The 27,170-nt window shown below is 42.3% G+C and overlaps 1 protein-coding gene across 1 annotated transcript in view; it reads left to right on the forward strand.

The window, feature by feature from the left end:
• Window positions 1-20,965, forward strand: part of LOC128745150 (zinc finger protein 660-like) — a 35,334-nt gene extending 14,369 nt beyond the window's left edge. Inside the window, exon 3 of the mRNA XM_053842151.1 lies at window positions 20,717-20,965. Coding sequence (XP_053698126.1) covers window positions 20,717-20,849 — 133 coding nt within the window. The 3' untranslated portion in view covers window positions 20,850-20,965. The remainder of the gene's footprint in view (window positions 1-20,716) is intronic.
• The last annotated feature ends 6,205 nt before the right edge of the window (window positions 20,966-27,170 follow it).

Here is a 27,170-nt window from a genome sequence, read left to right on the forward strand (position 1 = left end):
TTGTGAAGAATATAATCTAACTCAAATGTGGTTTTCTTCTAAATGAAATAAAGTCAGCTAATAGAAAATATCTAGAAATATATGAATCTTAATTAATTCTTTAAAATTAATCATAATTTGACCAAATAATATTGTTGTTATAATAAAATTTATTCATTTACTTAGAGGTGTCAAAAGTAGCCCCCAGCTATCTCTAAAGGAGATTTTTTAATCGCTATGGGAACAAAATTTTTATTTTTCAAGTAGTTTAGCTAATATTTTGCCTAAGTGTTGCATATACATACACAATGAATATACATTAAAATTGTGGCAATATACCCATCATTACGAAAGTTACATTTTCTTAAAGTCAGAAAATTTGAAAAAAGTGCCAAAAGAAGCCCCGCACGACGATACCTCAAAATATGGTTTAAATTGATTTGAAATAGATGTCTCAGTATGCAATACTCGTTGCCTCACTCTTCCCCCCTATTGGTTCACAATGAGACAAGTAACACCTTCACATTTGTGGTTGTAACTTATTTAGCTTATAACCAAAGTGAATGAAACTTTTTGACGTAGGACTACGTCTTTGTTTACCATACTGGGACTGGGTAGCACTTTGTGAAAACGAAAATACAATTTATATGTCGTTGGATAGATAAAATGATCAGCAATTTTATGGAGCGGGTAAGAGAGCAATTTTATGGAGGGCGTAAGAGGGGGGCTCCTATACAATTGAAACACAAATTTTCTCAGAACTCAAAAACTAATCAAGCAAATGGAACCAAATTTGGCATTGGGGTTTTTTTGAAGGTAGGATTTTTTTCTATGGTGTACTGAGCCCCCTCCATTTCTAAGAGGGAGGGGGGCTCCCATACAAATTAAATACAAATTTCTTCATAACTCTAGAACTAATTAAGCAAATGGAACCAAATTTGGCATGTGGGGGGTTTTGGAGGCATGCATTTATTTTATGATGGTTTGAGACTCCTCACTCCTGTAGTAGTAGGATAAGGACGCACATACAAATGAAACAAAATTTTTTGCGTATGCGCCATATTTTCTGCTATTTTCTGCAACCTTTATGATGCACACAAGTGATTTTTAAAAGAAATCTCTATGTCTCAATGGTTGCAGGCGTTGTACTTATGAACCCCCGTCCACGTATTTTCAAAGCCACCATTGCATTCAATGAAGAATTGAATCTGAATATTTCGCTCTTCTCTTTTAAACATTCACTCAAACAATGGCACTCACAGATTCTTATAAACCTGCATATGCTAGAAATGCAGTTAACATTAGTCTTTGATCTAAGGATCTGATATAGTCCTACGTCACCCTTTCGTACAACCCTAAGGGCTGTATACCTAGTAGTTTTTTCAAACAACTAGAAGGATATATGGATGGAAGAGCTCGTTGGTAGCTATCATCAAAAAAAAATTTTAAATTTTTGGAAAAAAGTGGCTCACTGTAGACGTCTCTCCCCTACTGTAAACATGAGAAATTTTATGACGAACAACTTTACCGAAGAAAGTATGGACCTATGTTCAAATCTCGCTGAGACATTCACGTTTATCTGAGACGGAACAAAACATATTTTCGCAATTTTTAAATTTTAGCAGTTCCACGTGAAAAAGGTAAATGATAAAATTTAAACTATTTATTCTAAACGTTCCTACGTGTTTGATGGGAGGAAAAGTGCACCTTCCATAGAATTTAGGGCCACTTAGGCTGTTCCGTCTCCAGCCGAAAATAACCCGCACCCAGCAGCATACACTGCTGGCATCGCGCAACACACACTGTCATCATACCGCAGCTATAAAAGCAGCCCACCCAGCGAAAATCACCCCATTCCATTTTTAACCATCCAGCCGTTCACCTCGCAGCAATAGCAATAAGCCGAAGAAGAGTAGAATAAAGTTTTGTTAGCATAGCAGCCGGTGTTTGTTTGGTCCACCGTCCACTTCCCCACTGGATTTTCCCACTGAAAGGAGAGCGAGCAAAGTCAACCCCCAGCCCTTATAAGCGCTATATGAAGAGTTAATTTCTCACCGAGACTTTTGCTTTTGCTTTCGCTGCCGCTACCATACAGTCCACTGCCAGAAGATCGTTCAAAGGCGAACATCTTTTTGGTCCAACCCGAACCGGATTAGAAGCCATCCCGACGCCGCACCTAGGCGTGCCGGAAAGGAATGAACCTGGTGGAAACAGACAGAATTCGGATCTGTGCTAACAACTTGTTACCGAACCGAATTGCTACCGCTGCGGCGTGCACGCACGAGTTTGTTTGAACGTGTTCGCGTTCGAAACGTGCCACACCGCTACCGATATTGAAGTGAACTTGTTTGAACGTGTTCATTCATACCGAATTGTGTTCGTTTGCGCCCGCGTTCGAAACCTTCCACCATTATTGAAAAGTGAACTTTTTGAACGTGTTCGTTCCTCCTGGACGTGTTCGATCGCGTTTCGATTTGTCGAGGAAAACCGACAACCGTTATTGACTGAACATTTTGAAAAAGTGAACGTGTTTAAACGTGTGGCGTGTCACGATTTTCGCTTGTCGCGTTGCGATTAATTCGTCAAAAATATTTTTGATTAAGCGATGCCCGTAATGCATTCGCCGTCGCGTTCGGAAAACGGTGAAAAAGAGGACTCAGCATCATTTCACGGATTTGAAGAAGCTGTTGCTGTTGCTATGGATCCTGTCACCGGAAAGGAATATCATGTGGTCTGCCGCCAGCGCTCTCAAGTAAAGCAGAAATTAGTGCGTATTCAACGAACGCTCATCACCAGTGCAGCAATTGGTTTAGCACAATTAAATGTGCTATCCAAAACGCTTTCTGCTGTATACACGGAGTACAGTGGATTCCATAGCAAGGTGCTATCGTTAGTATCGGATGAAGGCCTGTTCCAGGAGGAAAATGAATATGCTGCCTTCGAAGATATCTACAACAATGTGGGCAACGCCGTGGAAGAGCTGCTGCTGGAAGCAAAGAACCGTGCAGTACCAACATCTGCATCTAACCCGTCATCTCAACAAGTGATTATCCAGCAACAAGCCGTCAAGATGCAAATTCCAACGTTCAGTGGAAGCTATACTGAATGGCCGAAGTTTAAGGCCATTTTTACCGATCTGATGGCCAATTCGGGTGATACAGACGCCATAAAACTGTACCATCTGGACAAAGCGCTTATCGGAAATGCCGCAGATGTACTAGATGCCAAAATCCTGAGTGAAGGGAACTACCAACAGGCCTGGAACGTCTTAATGGACCGCTACGACAACAAACGAGCCATAGTGGAGAGCCATTTCCGAGGACTACTGACATTAAAAAAGATGTCTTCCACCGCCAATAAAGAACTTCGTGCCCTTGTTGATGAAGCAGTCAACCACATCGAAAGCCTGCGCTACCTGCAGCAGGAGATCAATGGAACGGCAGAGCTTCTTCTTCGTTTTCTTGATCGTGTCAGCTCTCGACAAGAGTGCACGCCAGGCTTGGGAAGCAACGCAGAAGAAGGGTGAGTTACCGAATTACCAGCAGACCATCGACTTCCTGAAATCCAGATGCCAAGTTCTGGAGAATTGTGAAGCCTGTCCAGCCAGCCCCGTCGAATCCAAAGCCCCATCCACCATAAAGAAGTGTACCACAAAGAAGCCATGCTGCATCGACCGGCCCATCCCAACCACCAGTCTCCTGTGAAATTTGCGGCGGTCCCCATCGAAACGTCCAGTGTTCGGCCCTATCTAGCCTAACCCCAGCCCAGCAGTACGAGAAGATCCGAGCAGCTGGAGTCTGTTTCAACTGCCTGCGCAAAGGCCATCGCTCCAAAGATTGCCCTTCCGATAAGACATGCCACAAGTGTCAACGCCGATATCACACGTTGCTCCATAAGAATGAAGAACCCAGCCGAGGTACGAAGCCCAACGTATCACTTCCCACCGACACGATGGCGATCCCGCCACCGATACCAGCTGCAAGATCATCGCAGATGCCAGCACCAGTGAACCAACCGGTTTCAACAACGTTTCCGGTTTCCGCAAACTTCGCCCAATCCACCAAAACTGTACTGCTGTTGACTGCGGTGGTTCAGGTCTACGACAGGAGAAATCAAGCACATCCATGCCGTGTGCTGTTGGATAGCGGTTCCCAGGTCAACTTTATCACCGAAGAGATGGCCAACCGTCTTGGAATCCCAAGGAAGCCAGCCAACATCCCAATTGTTGGCATTAACGCCCTACGAACCCACGCTCGTGATAAGGTGACCATCAAGTTTCGATACCGTGTATCAACGTTCCACGCCAGCCTGGAGTGTCTGGTAACTCCAAGAGTGACTGGGATAATTCCAACTTCCAAGATCGACATCGCCCATTGGATGATCCCAGAAGGACTGGTTCTTGTCGATCCCAAGTTCCACATTCCCGACAAAGTGGACTTGCTGATTGGTGGGGAATCAATCTTCGACTTGCTGAAGCCAGGTCACCTCAGCCTAGCAGATGGATTACCACAGCTACGTGACACACAGCTTGGGTGGATAATAGCTGGCGTCATCATCGAACCACCACATAGTTCCAACGTTTTTCCCATGTACGTCCACGCATCGGTTGCAGACATCGAGCGTATCATGCAACAGTTTTGGCAAATTGAGGAAGTACCAGACGTCCCCAACCTGTCGGCCGAAGAGATGGCATGCGAAGCCCACTTTCTACTTAACTATCAGCGTGATGAATCTGGAAGATTCATGGTCCAGCTCCCGTTCAATAGTGATCTTCCCCTCCTGGACGACTGTCGTGCTCTGGCCCTAAAGCGTTTTCTGATGTTGGAGAAACGACTCGTCCGCAATCCAGAACTTCGAATTCAGTATGTGAATTTCATCCGGGAGTACGAGGCTCTCGGTCACTGCCGGGAAATCATGGAATCTGAAAACCCGCCCAACCAGTAGAGCTACTACCTTCCTCACCATGCCGTACTTCGACCTTCCAGCTCGAGCACGAAATGCCGTGTCGTGTTCGACGCAAGTGCCAAATCTTCGCCGTCGCATCTTTCGCTGAACGAGGTACTCCACGTCGGTCCAGTAATGCAAAACGATCTACATCACATCATGCTACGATTCCGTAAATTCAAGGTAGCATTTACCGGAGACATCTGTAAAATGTACCGTCAAGTAGTCGAAGCCCCATCGGATCGTCGATTCTTGCGCATTTTCTGGCGAGAGCAGCCGTCGTTGCCTTTGCGTGTCTTGGAGTTGTGCACTGTCACCTACGGTACCGCATCGGCTCCCTATCAAGCAACCAGGTGCTTGGTACAGCTCGTCAAGGAAGATGGCGAGAACTTTCCCATCGCCGCTCGTATTGTGAAGGAGGAGACCTATATGGACGACGTACTGTCAGGAGCTGACTCGGTGGAAGATGCTATCGTGGCAAAAGAGCAGTTGAAGAAACGGTTGTATAACATTTCGCCGAAGACCATATCGCGGAGTATCGTTTTGCGGAATACCATTTCGCGGAAAGTACCAAAACGCCGAAAACCCTTTCGTGGAAAGGACTATTCCGCGGAAAACTGTTTGGCGGAAAGAACCATTTCGCGGAAAACCATTTGGCAGAAAATATTGTTTCACGGAAAACCATGTTAGTAGCAAACGTTTCCTAGATGATTCAGGGTGAGCCGGCCGCAGGCAACGGCGAGTGTTCGCCGGTGACCCGCCGTCGGAAGCGCCGGCCACTGCCGGGGGGGCCGCCCCCCCGCAGAGATCACATCTGCAGGCCTAGACATTCGTTTTCCTAGGTCTACTGACCTCTAGTTAGTTTTCCCTAGTCCTCGCATCGATTTAACTTTCGTTGAATACAAAGCGGCAAAGCCGCTTTTTGCGGCTTCCAAACTGAATGAGCGGTGGTTCTCCGCCAAATAGTACTTTCGGCGAAAATTTTTTCCGCGAAATAGTACTTTCCGCAAAAATGTTTTCCGCGAAATGGTACTTTCCGCGAAATGGTTTTCCACGAAACAGCATATTCCGCGTTATGGTCATCCGCGAATTGGTTTTCCGCGAAATGGTATTCGGCGAAATGTTATACAATTGAAGAAACTCCTAGGTCGAGGAGGTTTTCCTATACGGAAATGGTGCTCTAACCCCCAGCAGCTGATGGAGAACATTCCTATCGATGAACGTGAGATGATGACCTCGGGGGAGCAAGGAGTGAACGAAACCATAAAAGTGTTAGGCCTGCGTTGGGACCCAACCGCCGATACGCTGAAGATCGCCTATCATCCGAATCCACCTGTGAAACAACCACCAGCGAAACGTACGGTGTACTCCGAGATCGCCAAATTCTTCGACCCCCTTGGACTGGTTTCGCCGGTGATCGTCTTGGCGAAACTCCTCGCGCAGAAGCTGTGGCAGTTTAAAATCAACTGGGACGATCCGGTGGATGAAAATATTGCCAAGCAGTGGCAAAATCTTCAACTTTCCCTAATGCATCTCCACGACATCGAGATCCCTCGGTGTGTTATTTTGGACAATGCAGTCGCCTACGAGTTGCATGGTTTTCGGATGCCTCCACAGCGGCATACGGAGCATGCATCTACCTACGGTCCCTTTTTGCTGATGGTTCGGCAAAGCTTCGTCTTCTCACCAGCAAATCCAAACTGGCGCCTTTGAGTGAGCTCACCATTCCACGGAAAGAATTGTGTGCCGCCCTCCTGTTGACCCGTTTACTGGCGAAGGTACTGCCAGCGCTAGATATGCCGGTTCAGAAAGTTGTGCTGCGGAGCGACAGTACGATTGTCTTAGCCTGGCTAAAGAAACCCCTCAACCAGTTGCAGCTATTCGTCCGAAATCGAGTCGCTGTGATCCAGCAGCACACAGACAAGTTCCGGTGGGAACATGTCCGATCCCATCAGAATCCAGCCGATGTCATCTCTCGCGGGCAGCTTCCAAAAGATTTAGCAACCAACATCCTCTAGTGGCATGGTCCGAGTTACCTTGAAGTGGTGTGCTACGAAGTGGCTATTCCGGACGAGACACCTGAGGAAGCGCTACCGGAACTCAAACCTGCCGTCGCCATCTCCGATGTAAGAATGGATATGCCTTTATTCTTCTCCAATTACAGCAATTTCCGCAAACTACAACGAATTGTTGGCTACATCTGTCGGTTTGCTAATAATTGCCCTAAGCAGAATCCAACCGACCGAGAACTGAGACCCCATCTGACCGTCCATGAGCTTCGCCGTGTAACAGAATCCATCATCCATGTCATACAACATGCACACTTTGCTGACGAAATCAAACGAGTCCTCGACAACGAACCCTGTAAGAGGTTAGGAAATCTTCGTCCTATTTACACCAATGGTTGCTCCGTGTTGGTGGCCGACTTGACCGATCGCAACTACCATTTGAAAGTCGCCATCAAATTATCTTACCGGATAAGGATCCGGTGATTCATCGTTTTATCCAGCAGATGCACGTCGAACTTCTTCACGTTGGGCAAACAGGTTTGCTGAATGCTCTTCGCCAAAGGTACTGGCTCCTGAAAGGTCGATCCATCATCCGTTTCATCACCCGTAGATGCGTTAAATGCTTCCGAACCAACCCTACGACACCCAATCAACTTATGGGAAACCTGCCATCGTCGAGAGTGATGCCATCGCCCCCATTCGCCATAACCGGTGTGGATTACGCCGGCCCCTTCTGGATTAAACAAGGGTCACGTCGTCCAACGCTGACCAAGGCGTACATAGCAGTCTTCGTTTGCATGGCAACTAAGGCTGTGCACCTTGAAGCCGTCTCCGATTTGAGCACCGATGCTTTCCTAGCATCTCTAAGAAGATTAATTGCTCGCCGTGGAATGATTCATGAATTGCACTCGGACAACGCCACCAACTTCCGAGGTGCGAATCATGAATTGAACAGCTTATATCAACAGTTCCAGAATCAGCAGGCTCTAAACGCCATCGAATCCTTTTGTCGCAGCCGTGAAATCGAGTGGCACTTCATCCCGCCAGACGCACCGGAGTTCGGCGGCCTCTGGGAGGCGGCCGTGAAATCCTGTAAAACACATCTGAAGCGTGTCGTCGGCAACGTGAAGCTGACATTTGAGGAGCTTTCAACTGTCATGGCTCAAATCGTGGCCGTCTTGAATTCCCGCCCTTTATTCACCATCTCGAATGACCCGGCGGATCCACGAGTTATCACCTCGGCTGACTACCTCATCGGACGACCACCCACCGCTCCAGCTGAGCCCTCCTTAGAAGACGTCAAGGTTTCCCGCTTGGCGCGCTGGCAACATCTTCAACTACTTCGTGAACAGTTTTGGAGTACTTGGAGCAGAGATTATCTGAACACTGTAACCCCGAAAGAAGAACCAACGAGAGATGCCAAATGTTCGCGAGGGCATGATCGTCCTGCTTCATGACCGGAACCAACCACCCCTCAACTGGAAATTAGGACGCAGTCTACCCTGGTGACGATGGACTTGTTCGTGCAGTCGATGTATTCTCCAAAGGCTGCAAGTATCGTCGTCCAATCAACAAGGTATCCATCCTGCCTATCGAAGACAACGAGTTAGTTGAAAAACCCGGCGATGTCCAGAGAACCGCGGATCCTTCAGCCGGGGGAGGATGTTCCGTCTCCAGCCGAAAATAACCCGCACCCAGCAGCATACACTGCTGGCATCACCCCATTCCATTTTTAACCATCCAGCCGTTCACCTCGCAGCAGTAGCAATAAGCCGAAGAAGAGTAGAATAAAGTTTTGTTAGCATAGCAGCCGGTGTTTGTTTGGTCCACCGTCCACTTCCCCACTGGATTTTCCCACTGAAAGGAGAGCGAGCAAAGTCAACCCCCAGCCCTTATAAGCGCTATATGAAGAGTTAATTTTCTCACCGAGACTTTTGCTTTTGCTTTCGCTGCCGCTACCATACAGTCCACTGCCAGAAGATCGTTCAGAGGCGAACATAGGCACAAGAATCACTTTTAAAAAAGGCGTATTCATTTTAATAGGTACTCTGTTTGAAAAATCGTATCTCCCGAAACTAGGGTTACTCCAAAATGATGCCTAAGCGTGAGTTGTAGAAAATTGATTTTGAATTTTTTTTACCCGTTTTGTACTATGGTTGATGGTAGAATCAGCAAGATGTATTCGGACAAATTGAAAGGTAATATTTATTCTAGTTGCTAACAATTTCATAGCTTGGTAATATAACACAGATCTACCTATAAAAATGGTTTCTGTCTATCTGTTTGTCTGTCTGTCTGTCCCTATGTTCCTTATAGAATCGAAAACTACTGAACCGATCGGTGTGAAAATTTGCATGTAGAGGTTTCTGGGGCTACGGAAGGTTTTCTCGATGGCAAAAGACGCCTCCCCCCACTAAGAGGGGGGGCTCCCATACAAATCTATGCCTATAAAAATGGATTTCTGTCTGCTCTATGTTCCTTATAGAATCGAAAACTATTGAACCCATCGCAGTGAAAATTTGCATGTAGGGGTTTTTGGTGCCAGGGAAGGTTTTTATGATGGATAGAGATCCCTCCCCCCACTAAGAGGGGGGCTCCTATACAAATTTATACCTATAAAAATTGTTGTTGTTGTTGTTTTTTATTTACGACACTTTACACTCGTTAGTGCATTCGTGTCGGATCTACAAAAATTGTTGTTGTTGTTGTTTTTTATTTACGACACTTTACACCTATAAAAATGGATTTCTGTCTGTCTTCCCGAATGTTCCTTATAGAATCGAAAACTACTGAACCCATCGGCATGAAAATTTGCATATAGGGGTTTTTGGGGCCAGGGAAGGTTCTTATGATGGTTAGAGACCCCTCCTCTCACTAAGAGGGGGGCTCCCATTCAAATGAAACACAAATTTCTGCATAACTCGAGAATTAATCAAGCAAATGGAACAAAGTTTTACATGTGGGTCTCTTTGGAGACAAGAATTTTTTTATGGTGAATTGACCCCTCCCCACTTTAAGAGGGGGGACTCCTATACACATGAAATACAAATTTCCTCATAACTCGAAAACTAATTGATCAAATGGAACCATATATGGCATGTGGGTGTTTTTGTAGGCAATTTTTTTTCTATGATGAATTGAGACCCATCCCCTCTCCCTTTTAAGAGGGGGGGGGGGCTTCCATACACATGAAATACAAATTTTCTCATAACTCGAGAACTAATCAAGCAAATGACGCAAAATTTGGCATGTGGGTGTTTTTGGAGACAAGAATGTTTTTTATGGTTAATTGAAACCTCTCCCCACTTTAGAAGGGGGGGATCCTATACAAATGAAATACGAATTTCCTCGTAACTCGAGAACTAATTAATCAAATGGAACCATATTTGGCATGTGGGTGTTTTTGGAAGCATGAATTTTTTCTATGATAAAGTAGGACCCCTCTCCCTTTTTAGGAGGGGGGCTCCCATACAAATGAAATAAAAGTTTCCTCATAAGTCGAATAGTAATCAAGCAAATGGAACCAAATTTGGCATGTGGGGGGTTTTGGAGGCATGAATTTTTTTAATGATGGTTTGAGACCGCTCACCCCTGTGGTAGGGGGACTAGCATACAAATAAAACAGACATTTTTGCGTAACTCATAAACTAATCGAACTCGAGAAATTTTAGAATCTTTCATAAAACATTAATCAATAACAAGACCACCAAAATTTTCAATAGTAATCTTAGATAATTCAACGCGAGACGGCCACAGGCAGGGGCAGTCCCCCGTTAAGATCACCTCTAGCTAGGTTTATTTATTTTCCTAGATCTACTGACCTCTATTACTTTCCTTCAGTTGGGTCACCCCTGCGAAATGGTACTTTCTACGAAAAGATTTTCCGTGAAATGGTAAATACATCCCGCGTAAGCTTTTCGCGAAATGGTATTCTGCGAAACTCTATATTCCGCGTTATGGTCAACCGAGAAGTGGTGTTCCGCAAAATGGAATCGGGAGAAATGGTTTGTAATGATGGCGAATATTTAAATGCTATCCGCTATATTTTATCAGGCTAAGCAATGGAGGGAGTTGTTTTCTACTTTACTGTGAGGAAAATTTGTATATTAAGACACCCATGAACTCCTCAGAAACTTGCTAAACTCAAGATTGTGACAAAGGTCACCAAAGATTCACGATTTATGTACAACACAGTTTAAATTGTGGCGATACAAAGTTTGTCGGGTCAGCTAGTTTTTTATAAATTATGAAAAATAATTACACTACATTTTGTAGGGTCCAACGGGGCAAAGCGTATCATTTAAGCTTAACCTGTGCACTGAGAAGGCATTGCATGCTTTTCATCTCGTTTCAATGTGTTCCAGCGAATTTTTACAATGATCCCATGTTTATGTGCCAAACACGTATCTTTTTATACGCATAAAATTTGCACATAATCAAATGCGTCTGTTTTCTGGTCATATCACTTTTCCCCAAAAACTTTTTTCACGAAAACGATTTTCCCGAATAAATTACCCTAATAAAGTCTTTCCCTAATAGACTACTTCATCGAATTTTTCCTCGAACTCACTGTTTTTTTCCGAAGCTGTACCTCGAATAATATTGATAAGAATAGTTTAACCCCCTTTACTGAATAAGTGCAGTATTTAGCTTGGTGAGCTCAGTAAGCTGTCATCAAAATAATCAAAAGTTATTTTCGTGCGTTTCAGTAAGATAATGAAATGAATTGAAACATTTCGTAAAATTCTGCACCTTAGTCTCAGAAAAACGAGATACACATACACTACACCTTATTTTTATTTTACTTTTTTTGTGTAGTACAAACAGTAGAGTATAGATGATTAAGGCTTCTTTTATTCCCTTAAGCGCAAATGAGTTACGCTAATTCAGGGTGCGAGACCTATTTGTCGGTTCAGTAGTAAACGTTTCCTAGATGATTCAGGGCGAGCAGGCCGCGAGTGTTCGCCGGCGACCCGCCGTCGGAAGCGCCAGACACTGCGGGGAGGCAGCCACCTCTATTTAGATGCAAGCATTTTCCTAGGTTTACTGACTAGTAGGGGTTATTCCTTAGTTGAATTCGAACGAGCGGCAGCGAGTAAGGACAGCATATAACGAACACTTGACCAGGCAGAAAGCCGCGAAAGTTTTATATGACATACTCGCCCGTATGAATAAACAGTTCTGTTTGCTTTGCTTTCCCCTGGCAAACCTTATAGACGAAGTAAAGCATACTCATTCACAGGCATCAAATTGTTGTCATCGATACTCAATCACCGATTCAACTCACACAACCATCACCTTTTATACGCTCACTCAGAGAGACCAAGCGTGCTCTCATAGCAGTTTGCATCATTTGTTGCAAACGAACCAAATTGAATATGTGCTGAACTGATTGCGATCATGCCTACTCTGTTTTTTCACTCTCTGACCCTAACAAAGTGCCACTGAGCAAATCTGATCCGATTGTACCGAAAATGATTGCAATCATCATTTGAATCAGCTTTTGCTGATTCCGAAATTTTGCTCCAATAAGTTATGTAACTTCTGATTAAGTTACATAACTTATTGAGTGTTTGAATATTTGAAACATATGGAGAATAATTACAATATATTTTAATAGCAGAAGTGTGAATACCATTGAGTTAAAACTGAACGATCAGTGAGCGTAAGTGAACCAAGTTCAAACCGATTCCCTTCGCTTACGTTCGTCTTGCTATTGTGTCGGTTCTGATCCAATCACTATTTTTTTATATCACATATGAATTATTTCTCTTTCGTGACCGGTTCGTGCACAGCGAAGAGCGAGAGCGAATCAGCACAGTTCTGGATCACTGCTGAGCATTAGCGGTAGTAATCTTTTTGCCTTCGACAACTTATGATCGTAAATCAGCGATGCTCACTTGAGTGAATGACTTTCCATCCTTGCTCATTCGCTCATACGGGAATTTTTTAACTGCCATAGTTAAATCCATCCGAACTATTCCATTCTATAAATCACAAATTAATGCTTTGCCACTGCTTAACTGATTTTTGGGACGCTGTTGATCAATAAATATTTTCAAAGAAATTTTGCACGAAAAAGCGAGGTTTAAAGAACTGTAATGCAATAGGTCAAGTTATATGTTCTGAGAACGATTTTTTCTTAAACATTTGAAAGTATAAGTATTAAGGGACTCAAGAAAGCTAAGTATTTTAACTGAAAATTACCTTAAAGTACTCAAACACGAAACAGCACTACCTTGGCGGATATTCTATTCTCGTAACGAATTGCAATGTTATAATCTTACTGATAATATATATTTAGCGGTTTATGGGGTTTTTAAGCGAATTTCAGGAATTGCGCGATTTTTTACGCGAATTCTGAAATTTACGCATCTTTTTACGCGAATTTCGGGATTTTCGCAGAACGCACTCTTTGTGTAAAAGGTGACTTGACTATACAATATTACCGCGTAGCGCCACTTATATTGCTTACTATTAAAAAAGTTTCTTGGAGAAAAAAAAGCATGGAATTGCTATTTCCTAGCAAAGTAAAATATCGCTTCCAAGTCTAGAAGGAAAACCTATCCGTTTTAAAATGGTGTTCTATGAAAGTAGTCACTCATTTTCAACAACCTGCTTTCCGGGGAACTGGCATTCGAGAAACTTATACTTAAAATATTTTTCGGGGATATTGTTTTCGAGAAAAAGCGTTTCGGGAAATATTCGCGAATACGAAACTGTAAGGTGGCGGACACGAATTTCCTATAGACGGGCATGTCGATTCTCGTTTGTCGCTCCGTCTGCAGAGTGCTTTAATTTTAATTCCGAACGAGCGGCAGTGAACAAGGACAACACGTACTGGGTCATTGAACAGGCCAGCTGGCGAATATTTTCTGCTAGATTGTTGAAATTTGGTAGAAACAGCAATCATACTGCATACTGATTACAAGTATTACTTCAGGCATTGACGGCTTATTACCGGGAGAGAGGGGTGGGGCTGGCTAATCCTCCGCAATTTTTAACGTAGAACTACGTCTTTGTTTACTATACTGGGACTGGGTAGCACTTTGTGAAAACGAAAATAGAAGTGTAACGTTTGAATGAAAGATTTCAAATGCTAATAACTACTAAATTACTGAACGAAACTGAACAATTTATAAGTCGTTGGATAGATAAAATGACCAGCAATTTTATAGGGAGCAATTTTAAGGAGGGCGTAAGAGGGGGGCTCCTATACAAATGAAACACAAATTTCTTCCAAACTCGAGAACTAATCAAGAAAATGGAACCAAATTTGGCATATAGGGGTTTCAGAAGGAAAAAAAAATTTCTATGGTGAATTGAGACCCTTCCCCTCTTTAAGAAGGGGGCTCCCATACAAGTAATATTCAAATTTCCTCATAATTCGAAAAGTAATCAAGCAAAAGGAACCAAATTTGGTATGTAGGGGTTTTTGGAAGTGAGAATTTTTTCTATGGTATACTGAGAACCCTTCCACTTTTAAGAGGGGGGGGGGGGGTTCCATACAAATGAAATACTAATTTCTTCATAACTCCAGAGCTAAATAAGCAAATGGAACCGAATTTGGCATATGAGCATTTCAGAAGGCAAAAATTTTTTCTATGGTGAATTGAGACTCCTCCCCTCTTTAAGAAGGGGGGCTCCCATACAAATAATATTCAAATTTCCTCATAATTCGACAACTAATCAAGCAAAAGAAACCAAATTTGGCATGTGGGGGTTTTTGGAGGTAAGCATTTTTTCTATAATGAATTGGGACCTTTGCCTTTTTTATGAAGGGGGGATCCCATACAAATGAAATACAAATTTCCTCATAACTCTAGATCTAATCAAGCAAATGAAACCAAATTTGGCATGTGTGGGTTTTTGGAGGCATGAATTTGTTTTATGATGGATCGAAGCCTCTCACCCCTGTGGTAAGAAGATAAGGAATCTCGTACAAATAAAACAAAAATTTTTGCGGATGTGCCATATTTTATGCTATGTAACAAGCGGTAAGATGTGAAAGTAAACTAGTAAAGCCTTCTCGTAGCAAAAGACAGTAAAACAACGACGCTAACCTATGTGTCTGTTGCCATTCATGTCAAAAGAGAAGCACATTCGAATGGCACGTCATATTTGCGATGAACGTGCTTTGGCTTTAATGTTATTTGTAACCAATGGCCCTTTTAAAGGCCACAAGCGTTAAAGTTAGATTATTGAAACATATCAACTTACGCATAATCATACTTACTTACTTAATTGGCCTAACGTCTTATGACAAGGCCTGCGCAGTATAATTTCTCCATCTGTTTCGGTCCATGGCAACTGATCTCCAGTTCCGCGGGCACCCAGTGCTCGCCAGATCTCGCTCCACCTGGTCTTGCCACCTCGCTCACTGTGCCCCTCTTCGTCTTGTTCCTACCGGATTTGATGCGAAAACCATTTTTGCAGGATAGTTGTCCGGCATTCTAGCAACATGTCCTGCCCAACGTATCCGTCCAGCTTTAACCACTTTCTGAATACTTGGTTCGCCGTAGAGACGCGCGAGCTCGTGGTTCATTCTTCGCCTCCATACACCGTTCTCTTGCACTCCGCCAAAGATGGTTCTTAGCACCCGCCGTTCGAAAACTCCGAGTGCTCGTAGGTCCTCTTCTAGCAGTGTCCACGTTTCGTGCCCGTAGAGGACAACCGGTCTAATTAGCGTTTTGTACAGGGTGCACTTTGTACGGGGGCTCAAATTGTTCGACCGCAAGTGTTTGTGGAGTCCGTAGTAGGCCCGGCTTCCGCTGATAATACGTCTTTTAATCTCACGGCTGGTATTGTTGTCCTCTGTTGCCAGTGAGCTAAGGTATACGAACTCGTCGACTACCTCGAACTCATCCCCGTTGATTACCACGGTACTGCCCAAGCGAGCCCTGTCGCGCTCGGTCCCGTCCGCCAGCATATACTTCGTTTTAGACGTATTTATCTTCAATGCAATCTTCTCTGCTTCGCGTTTCAGTCTGGTGTGCTGATCTTCCACCGCCTCAAATGTTCTGCCGACAGCATCCACGTCATCAGCAAAGCAGATAAATTGACTGGATTTATTGAAAATCGTGTCCCGCATTTCGATCGCCGCTCGCCTTATAACACTTTCAAGCGCAATGTTGAATAGCAGGCAGGAAAGACCATCTCCTTGTCGAAGTCCCTTGCGAGATTCGAATGGGTCCGACAATCCACCCGAGATTCTCACACAGCACTGGATCCCATCCATCGTATCCATGATAAGTCTAGTAAGCTTACCCGGAAAGCCGTTTTCGTCCAAAATTTTCCATAGCTCTTGTCGGTTTACGCTATCACATGCGGCTTTGAACTCGATGAACAGGTGGTGCGTGGGAACTCGGAATTCGCGGCACTTCTGGAGGATCTGCCGCAGGGTGAAGATTTGGTCCGTTGTAGACCGACCCTCCATGAAGCCGGCCTGGTAACTTCCCACAAATCTATTGGCTATTGGCGATAGTCGATGAAAGAGGACTTGGGACAGCACTTTGTAGGCGGCATTCAGGATAGTGATTGCTCGGTAGTTCTCACAATCCAGCTTATCACCTTTCTTGTAGATAGGGCAGATAATCTCGTCTTTCCACTCCTCCGGTAGTCGTTCCGTATCCCAAATCTTGACAATCAGTTGATGCAGACAGCCGGCCAACTTGTCCGGGCCCATTTTAATAAGTTCCGCTCCAATGCCATCCTTTCCCGCTGCTTTGTTGTTCTTCAGCCGCTGGATGGCTTCTTTAACTTCCCTTATCGATGGGGGTGGCACATCTTCGTCGCTTGCTGCACCAATGTGGTCACTTCCTCCGCTATCATGGTCTTCCGCCTGCACACCATTCAGGTGTTCATCGTAGTGCTGCTTCCACCTTTCGATAACCGCACGGTCGTTAGTCAAGATACCTCCTTCTTTATCTCTGCACATGTCGGCCCGCGGCACGAAGCCTTTGCGAGATCCGTTGAGTCTCTGATAGAACTTCCGTGTCTCGTGAAAGCGGTACAGCTGTTCGAGTTTTTCGCACTCCTTCTCCTCTTGGTGGCGCTTCTTCTCCTTGAAGAGTCGGGTTTGCTGCCTCCGCTTCTGTTTGTATTGCTCCACATTCTGATGGGTGGCTCTACGCAGCATTTGTACCCGCGCTGCGTTCTTCTCAGCCAATATCTGCTGGCATTCCTCGTCAAACCATTCGTTACGTCGACTCGGTTCCACACTGCCTAGGACGTTCTCCGCTACGCTGTTAATGGCTGTTTTCACGGCATTCCAACAGTTCTCAAGAGGGGCTTCATCCAGCTCACCCTCTTCCGGCAGCGCGGTTTCGAGAGATAACGCGTATAGTTTTCGGCGACCTCCGGTTGCTTCAGTCGCGCTAGATTATACCGTGGCGGGCGGCGGTATCGTATGTTGTTCACAACAGATAGTTTTTGACGTATCCTTACCATCACTAGGTAGTGATCCGAATTAATGTTAGCGCCCGGATAGGTTCTGACGTCGATAATGTCTGAAAAGTGCCGACCATCTATCAGAACGTGGTCGATTTGTGATTCTGTCTGGTTGGGTGATCTCCAGGTGTACCAATAGTAGAGGTTATGCTGGAAGAAGGTACTACGTATGACCATGTCCTTGGAGGCGGCGAAGTCGACAAGTCTTAGGCTGTTTTCGTTCGTTTGCGGGTGGGCGCTGAACCGTCCAATCACCGGTTTGAATTCCTCCTCCTGACCAACCTGAGCATTACAGTCCCCGATGATAATTTTGACATCATGTCTTGGGCAGCGGTCGTATTCACGCTCCAGCTGCGCGTAGAATTCGTCTTTGTCATCATCGGTACTTCCGAGGTGAGGGCTGTGCACGTTAATTATGCTTATATTGAAGAATCGGCCCTTGATTCTTAATCTGCACATTCGGGGGTTGATCGACCACCACCCGATCACCCGCTTCTGCATCTCGCCCATCACTATAAAAGCTGTGCCCAGCTCGTGTGTATTACCGCAGCTCTGGTAGATGGTATGACCATCTCTATACGTACGTACCATCGTTCCTTTCCAGCATACCTCCTGCAGCGCTACGATGTTGAACTTGCGGCTCTTCACTTCTTTAGAAAGCACGTGAGTACTTCCGAGGAAATTTAGAGACCGACAGTTCCATGATGCTAATTTCCAATCAGTCCGTTTTCGTCGCCTGGGTCTTTGCCGATTGTTCCGATTAGAGTTATTATTATTACTTACGGAGTCCATTGCTTTGGTTTTTTTAGTGGTTCAGGCTTTCAAAGCCCGCAACCAACCCCACAGTATCGCCGGAGGGCCAACGTAGCTCGAAGCTCGCATAATCATATTTAATATCATTCATTACTATTTCAACCTTTATGATGCACTCAAGTGATTTTTAAAAGAAATGTCTATGTCTCGATGGTTGCAGGCGTTGTACTTATGAATGCCCGTTCACGTATTTTCGAAGACACCATTGCATTCAATGAAGAATTTAATCTGAATATTTCGCTCTTCTCTTTTAAACATTCATTTAAACAATGGCACTCACAGATTCTCAAAAACGTACATATGCCAGAAATGCAGTTAACATTAGTCTTTGATCTAATGATCTGACATAGTCCTACGTCACCCTATCGTACAACCCGTAGGGCTGTATACCTTGTAGTTTTTAACAGTTTTTCGACAGCATATTAAAATTAAATGCTAAATAAGAGTAGAATCAATATATATAGAAAGCCAGTGTCGCTGCAGTGCTCGTGGTAAACATCACACATTTGAAAATTATGTATTTACATTGTATGCGCATATGTGTGAGTGATCGATTCGAAACGGGAATCTGATTGTCAAACTAAAAAGGCAACCCAATAAAAAATCTTTCTGCTTTTTCGTAAATCACGTAGGATAAATCACCCGATTTGGTCGTTTTAAGGTATTTCGTCGGCAGGAAAATTTTCTATTGGGCAATTTGACAATGTAGTTCCCGTATCCAAGACACGAACCAGCAACATGTTTGCCACCAAAATATCCATGAAACACCAGCGACACTGGCATTCTATATATATATTGATTATACTTAAATAAGTAATTGAGTCTTATTACAGCGACTTAATTTTGCGTCTTAATTTTTCATTTAAGGGGACATGAACGACGAAAAATTTTGAAAAATCTATTTTTTTATTTCAGATTTTGATTTTGCAGTATTTTCCGCTTATTTTGATACTAAATTTGTAATGATCCGACCACGGGAAGTGGTTAAAAAACGATCATACACATAAGCATTCCAGTGCGGCGTAGAACAACCTCGACGTAATAACACGCCGCTCCTGGAAAACCATGATTCTTAAACTTTATGTACCTTTTTCTCAGAAACTATACAACGTATCGGTACAAACTTTTTTTTGTTTTGTTGGTAGTAGCTTGGCTTTTATAACTTTTCAGTTTCGTAAACAAAATACAGGTTGAGGAAAACGAAAAAGAAGAAAAATAGATGCCTGTAAAAATAAAATGTTGTCTTCTTTTTCTTTTTTCGCTGGCTGTGTTTCGTTTACAAACCTCAAAAGTTATAAAAGTCTTTGCCAAGCTACTACCAACAAAACAAAAAAAAAAAGTTTGTTCCAATACGTTGTGTAGTTTCTGAGAAAAAGGTACATAAAATTTGAAAATCGTGGTTTTCCAGGAGCGGCGTTTTATTACGCTGAAGTTGTTCCACGCTGTACTGGAATACTTTTGTGAATGATCGTTTTTCGGCCACTTCCCGTGGTCGGATCATTACAAAATTAGTATCAAAATAAGCGGAAAAGACTGCAGAATTGAAATCTGAAATAAAAAAATAATGAATTTTTCAAAAATTTTACTCTTATGTCCCCTTAAAACAATTAGCTAAACTTATACTTATGTCTTAAGTTTTAGCCCAAATTTTTCTATGGGGGCTAATTCTTTTCTATGAATAGCAAGGAATTTTTCAACTGTTTCAAAAACTTAACGTTAATTTTTTTTGTATATTTGTGTGTACTCCATCCAACTATGAATGGCAAATAATAACTGTAGCAGAAGAATTTGACTGAGAAATAATCTTTATGTTAATAAAGCTGTAATATTTGGCAAAAGTCTGTGAAACAATGCGCTTCTTTTCAGCCTTATGATGTTTCAGCCTTACGTAATATTCAGCCTTTTGATTTTCAGCCTTTCGTAGGTTACAGCCTTTCGAGATATACATGCTTTATTGTTGAATCCTCATGATCCTTATTGTTTACCTCGTCCTACTAACACGATCCTCTGTTTTCCTGTAACATCTATGAAAGTAGTATGGGTTGCTTGCACTTTCAAAAGTAGATGCTATCACTAATATTCCTACTCACTTCCTCTGCGGTTGTTCGGACGTAGCCAGGTATATACATAATGCGATTATATAGCCATCTATGATGTGTGCAACCTCGTATGCTAATGGTGAAAGCTGCTTCCGAAATTGGGCTCTCTGACGAAAAGTTTATGACTACTAGTTTGCCGTTAAACGCTGCTAAAACATTAGATGTATTTTTGAACGTTTTTCAGTTTATAGTTAAGTACACGTGTTTTATTTTATATAATAGTAATACCTCGAGCAACATATGAGGCATTTATGTGCAAATGAGAAGTTCTCTTCGTGTCTCCTCTTTTCCGCTTATCGCAGCGGTGCAAATGCACTGCGTCAGCGTGATAAGCGTAAGAGAGTAGACACAGAATCCCTCATTTGCACATAAACCCTTTTCGAAATACGTTTTATTATCAATTTTTATTTTCTTCTGTTTCAGATCTAAACACTTGCATATGCAACATATTCTTCAAGTGCATACTTTGGAAATAAAAAGAGACAAGGATCTGGAAACTCCACGAAAACGGCCAAAGAAAGGAATTCAAATAATTCGTTTGGCAGAGAAAAAATGAAGTGTTCAATAACTTGATTACTCTCATATACTGCGAAATTTCGATTGTCTTGAAGAATTACTTCTAATAATCATCATTAACATTAACAACATAAACATGAAAATGACGTTGTACAATAAAATGGTTAACTTTGTAATTTCTAAACAATAAAATTGTCGAACATTTCCGTTTCCTTCTATCTGCAAGGTTATGATTTTTGAGCTACTAGCTGTTTCTTCCGACCTTTGCCATCTATCTATCTGAAAGTGATTGGATGGTATCAACACCAGAAAATATTTGGTGGGGGAGACGGGGGGCGGCGGGGAGGGTGCTGAGTTTTCTTAACAAAATCTGAAATAATCCAACTTTAACAAAAGTCTAATCTCATGTTTTTAGTCTTGACCTTGAAATTCGGTCATACATATATATTATTATTTTTTGAAACGGTGGTTCTACAATTGATGAAGGGACGGTAGGGGAAAGAAAAGAAAAAACTGGTAGGAGTCAAAACGACTACTTGTGAAGCGTTGCTACCAATACCCCCCCCCCCCCCTCCACACTTTTCCGCTTTTTCCCCTCCTTTACCAAAAATTTTCATTTCTTTCCCCTACCGTGCCGTAGAACCACTGTTTCAAAAAATAGCAATTTTAACAAGTTTTTTCAAAAATTCAGAGTTTGCTTTTAGTCAAGAAATTTTTAGACTAAATCCCATTTTCGTTTGCAAATTGCAACACAAAGCAGGACAATTAGAGCCAAGGCTGAGAGAAGGAGTTAGCGATAATGGCGAAAGACTCCGGACCACACTAGCGCCAAAATGAGTTGATGATGAATTGCTCAGATATAGGAAAGGACAGAACTTTTCCCAGACCCCTCAATAGATTATATGACCTTTTGTATGAATTTTTTTTATACATATTGTAATCCCCAAGAAACAGGGTATGAAATGGGGAAGGCACACAAGAAAGCGACCAACATAGCTCTTGCCATCTCAAGCCCCTACCTAGCGCCTCCACGCGGCCATATACCCGGTACTGCTCTTTTGAGTAGCTAAGCTAGGAGGTGCGATCCTGCGTGGCTTTCGATTGTCTGATGTCAAAACAGCGATTTTGGGCAGACGGCTGAGCTAGGTAAGCGTAATATGTTATTCTAATGATTTATTTCGTTCTAGCTCATCAAGCACCTCCTACTGTACAGTGAAAACTTTGGCCGTACAAGTTTAAATAATGCACATGGGTATCAGAAGGAAAAATTAAATTTATTGTTGGATATTAGATGCACTGATGGAAACTGAAATGTCGCAATTATATTTCATTCGAAGGATTGCTAGTTAGATGGTTCTACCCAGGTAATATATTCATATGAGTTGAGCTCGAATCTTACGATCCGGAAAATATAAATGTTTGTTCAGAATTCCGAAGACTGCGGATTAGAGTGTCCCAAAATAGCACTATGTCAGAAAGCCCGGGGGCTCACCCCTCAAATGATAGCTTGAGGTGTCGCAACAAAACTTTTATATGACGTCAACATTGGTTGCCGCGATTTAGGGGTCGCACATTTGACTTTTATGAAAAAATGGCATTTTCCAGGAGTAAATTCAGAAAAATATTTTTAGAAATGCTAAAATAGGTGAAAAAAGCTTCTTAACTATTTTTTTCACAATCATTGGGATCTGATACATTCAGAAAAAAGTTATGATGGCATGTCTGGAGTCATATTGGGTTACAAAAATTTATTGAATTTAACAAAAATTTAAAATTTCATTTAAATAAACATCAAAACAGGGTATTAAACAGTATCTCAGAGTAACGTACGTATACTGTATAGATGGGAAATTTAATGTCGAACAACTTTGCCGAAAAAAGTATGGACGTATGTTCAAATCTCGCTGAGGTATTCACGTTTTTCTGAAGGCGGGACCAAACATATTTTCGCAATTTTCAAATTTTAGTAGTTCCACGTGAAAAAGGTAAATGAAAAAACTTGTAGTATTTATTCTAAACGTTACCTAGGTGTTTTATAGGAAGCAATATGCACCTTCCACAGAATTTAGCACCATTTAGGCTCAAGAATCACTTTAAAAAAGGACGTATTTATTTTAATAGGTACTATGTTTGAAAAATCGTATCTCCCGAAACTAGGGTTGCTCCAAAATGATGGCTAAGCGTGAGTTGTAGAAAATTGATTTTTAAACCTGAAAAAATAAACTGAATTTTTTTTGACCCTTTTTGTACTATCAGTAGATGGTAGAATCAGCAAGGTGTATTCAGACGAATTGAAAAGTAATATTTATTTTAGTTGCAAACATGGTAATATAACACGGATAACATATGAAAAGGACACATTTAAAATAAAAAATAAAATATATTAACCTTTTTTTTTTTAATTATCTTAAATACGGCACCACTATTTTTCCAAAAAAATCGAAGTTACTATTTCCTGTATATTTTAATTTTACATTTTTTCCTGACTTTAGAACTTAGTGAATTTTTTTTCAGTGTTTATTTTTTCATGTTTAAAACTAAATTTTCAAAGCTCACGCTTATTCTTCATTATGGAGCAAACCTAGTTTCAGGAGATACGATTTTTCAAACATAGTAACTATTAAAATATATACGCTCTTTTTAAAAGTGATTCTTGAGCCTAAATGGTGTCAAATTCTTTGGAAGGTGCATTTCCTCTTATCAAAAACGTAAGTGACGTTTAGAGTATATAGTTCAAGTTTTTTCATTTACCTCTTTCATATGAAACAGCTAAAATTTGAAAATTACAGAAATGTGTTTTGTTCTGCCTTCAGAAAACGGCAAATATCTCAGCTACTTTCTTCGGCAAAGTTGTTCGTCATAAAATTTCCCAACTATACAGTATAGTTACGTTGCGCTGAGACACTGTTTGATACCCTGTTTTGATGTTTATTTAAATGAAATTTCGAAAATTTTTAATTTTTGCCAAATTCAATAAATTTTTGTAACCAAATATGACTCCAGATATGCCACTATAACTTTTTTCTGAATGTATCAGATCCCAATGATTGTGAAAAAATCGTTAAGCACCTTTTTTCACCTATTTTAGCATTTCTAAAAATATTTTTTTGAATTTACTCCTGACAAATGCCATTTTTTCATAAAACTCAAATGTGCGACCCCTAAATCGCGGCAACGGTTGAGCAATGGTTGACGTCATACAAAAGTTTTGTTGTGACACCCTAAGCTATCATTTGAGGGGTGAGCCTCACCCTCTACTGCGGATACATTCCATTGGCCAGTGTTTGCGAAGATGTTTAATCTTTGTATTAGTTCTTTGAGTTTTTATATTGCATAATATAGCTCTAAGATGTTGTACATAAAAGAGGCATAGCCGTAAACTGAAACAAATAGTTTTCATGGCCGTATTGGATTTTATTTAACTGAATAAAAACTATTTCCACTGTGCTAATTCTATAGGTGGGCAATATGGCTCTTTTGTGTGATTGGCTCTGAACCGTCTATTGTCTGCCGCAAACCGATTCATATGGTCGTTGTTAAGTCAAACAGAACAGAGTTGCAAAATTCTGACATCGAGAAAAAGGTATTCAAAGTTTGCTGGATTCGAAATCATCTATCTCTGGCTGTTTGCAACATTTATGTAGTCTGATTAGAGTAAAATGTTGCTTAGAAAATTCTTGATTGTTTGCTATCATTAACTTATTTTTTAAAATTTTGCAACTTGGTCCGGTCTGATTTAACACTGACCATATGATATCGCGACAAGCAATCGAGGTGAGCAGGCAAGTCGAGCAGTCGAATCAATCAATCAAGTCAAGCAGTTGGGTCGAGCAGCCGAGTCGAACAGTCAAGTCGAGCAGGCAAATCAAGCTGTTCAGTCAAGCAATCCGGTCGAGCAGTTTAATCAAGTGGTTGAGTCAAGTAGTCAAGTCGAGCAGTGAAATCGAGCAGTCCAGTCGAGCAGTTTAATCGAGCAGTTAAGTCGAGTAGTTCAGTCGAGCAGTTCAATCGAGTAGTCTAGTCGAGCACTTCAGTCAAGCAGTCGGGTCAAGCGGTTTAGTCGAGCAATTCATTCCAGCAGTTGAGTCGAGTAGTCTATTCGAGTAGTCCAGCCGAGCAGTCGAGTCGAGTAGTCATGCCGAGCAGTTGAGTCGAGTAGTCCAGTCGAGCAGTTGAATCGAGCAGTTAAGTCGAGCTGTCGAATCAAACAGAAGTCTAGCAATTGAGTCGAGCAGATTTGTCTGCAAATTCCAGATTTTTGGAACGGTCTTGCAGATCATTATAAATTTGCAGTTTTTATGACTTTTATTGTTTTGGTGCAGATTTTTGTTCGAAGCTCTTTAAACTTTCACAGACTTCCTGAAAAAGTGTGAAGATTTTTGCAGATTATTTTTAAACCAGAAAATTCGAGTAGCCGGAAAACTGCTCGATTTTTTCGGTTTTCGAGCAGTTCCAGACATTTTTTAGAAAATATGGCATTTCTGGTCGAGTGTCTAGTCAAGTTGTTGAATCAAGGTGTCAGTTGAGTCTAGCAATCAAATCGAGTAGTCTAGTCGAGCTGTTGAATCGAGCAATCGGTTTGAGCAGTTGAGTCGAGCAGCCGATTCGAATAGTCCAATCGAGTAGTTGAGTCAAGCAATTCATTCGAGTAGTCGAGTCGAGCAGTTGACTCGAGCAGTCCAGTCGAGCAGAATACCTGATCCAGATATTTTTGGTGAATAACTGCATATCTGAATTTGGTGTTGACGAGCTTGACATAAGAGGTAAAATAGCTAAAAATGTTCTACAAACACTTGAATAATAACTGGTTTTGTTATTGCAATATCCTAATAATAACAAATGGTTTTACGACACGGGACGACATTTGTCGTAATATCCCGAGCAGGAGCGAAGAGCAAACTAATATCAAGATATGTCATGGAAATCGAATAACACATCAAAATTTGATCTTGTTTTGACTGACATAGTTGGTCAAATAACGAAAAATAATATCAAAGTTTTCCTCCTTTAAGGCCAAAAGAATAACTACTTGTGTTATTTGAATAACAAAGCAATAACATGACTGTATTCAGAGTTTAGAATAACATATTTTAAGGTATTGAATAACAAGTGCAGTAGCATGAGATATTAACAAATCATTTTATAAAATATTTATAATCTAAAATCTCTTTAATCAATAAAAAAAAATCATGGAATATATCGAATGTCATTTTAAGGCGTAATATGTTATTCTAATTCTAATGGGTATGAAATGGAGAGAGTTACCTGGAAGGAGCGTCAAACATAGCTCTGGCTCTCTCAAGCTCCCACCTGGCGCCTCCACGCAGATCTAAGTCAAATGATGACGGTCGATGGCCTTACCCGGAAATGCTTCACGTACTTACTGAAGCAGCTAAGCTAGGAGGTGCGAACTAGAGCGCCTGTTCTCCAGGTGAGGGGCGGCTCACACAGCGTCTGTCTCGTAACGGGCGGCTGAATATGAAATGCTGTATCCCGCAAGCTATACCTAAGATGGCAGACCCATCAGCGGGATGTAGGTATCGCGACCCCGGTGAGGTAGTATACCGAAAACTCAATTACCACGAACAACGAACAAAGAAATTCAGGACGGAACAATCGGTATAGGACACGGCAAGGGACAAGGAAACGATTAAGGGATAACGATTGGAAACTTGGTACCTGGAATGTCCGAACTCTCCATGAACCGGCACGGGCTGGCTTGCTTGCTCGAGAGCTGCATCAACTCGGAGTGGAGATCACTGCTATTCAGGAAGTTCGGTGGCCAAATTCCGGAGAAAGGGAGTTCCAGTTATTGGAAGACATAGCCTGCATCTGTCGACCAATGATAACGGTCTGAGGCTCATAAATTTTGCCGCGGCCAGAGGGATGGTGATCTGTAGCACCTACTTTCCACGTTTGAATATTCGGAAACAAACCTGGAGGCATCCAAATGGAGACTCTAGCTCTCAGATCGATCATGTCTTGATTGACGGTCGACACTTTTCGGATGTTATCGATGTACGGTCTTTTCGTGGACCAAATATCGACTCTGACCACTATCTCGTAGTGAGTAAGAGTCGCGCAAGGCTGTCGAACACGGCGAAAGCTCGCATTGAAAGGACGCTGCGTTTCAACATCCAGCGGTTAACGGCAGACGGCGTTGCAGTGGAGTACGCCAGGAAGCTTCACCAGCGAATCGCAGAACAGCAGGTAGAAGAAGAAGAAGATATAAATGGGCTGTGGAGGAACATCCATGGTGCCATCCAAACAACAGCGAGAGAGGTGGTAGGCACGACGCGTGGAAGACAGCGTAACAGCTGGTTTGATGCCGAATGCCAGAGAGTGACAGACGAAAAGAACC

The sequence above is a fragment of the Sabethes cyaneus genome, chromosome 1 (genome assembly GCF_943734655.1).
Source record: "Sabethes cyaneus chromosome 1, idSabCyanKW18_F2, whole genome shotgun sequence".
NCBI lineage: Eukaryota > Metazoa > Arthropoda > Insecta > Diptera > Culicidae > Sabethes > Sabethes cyaneus.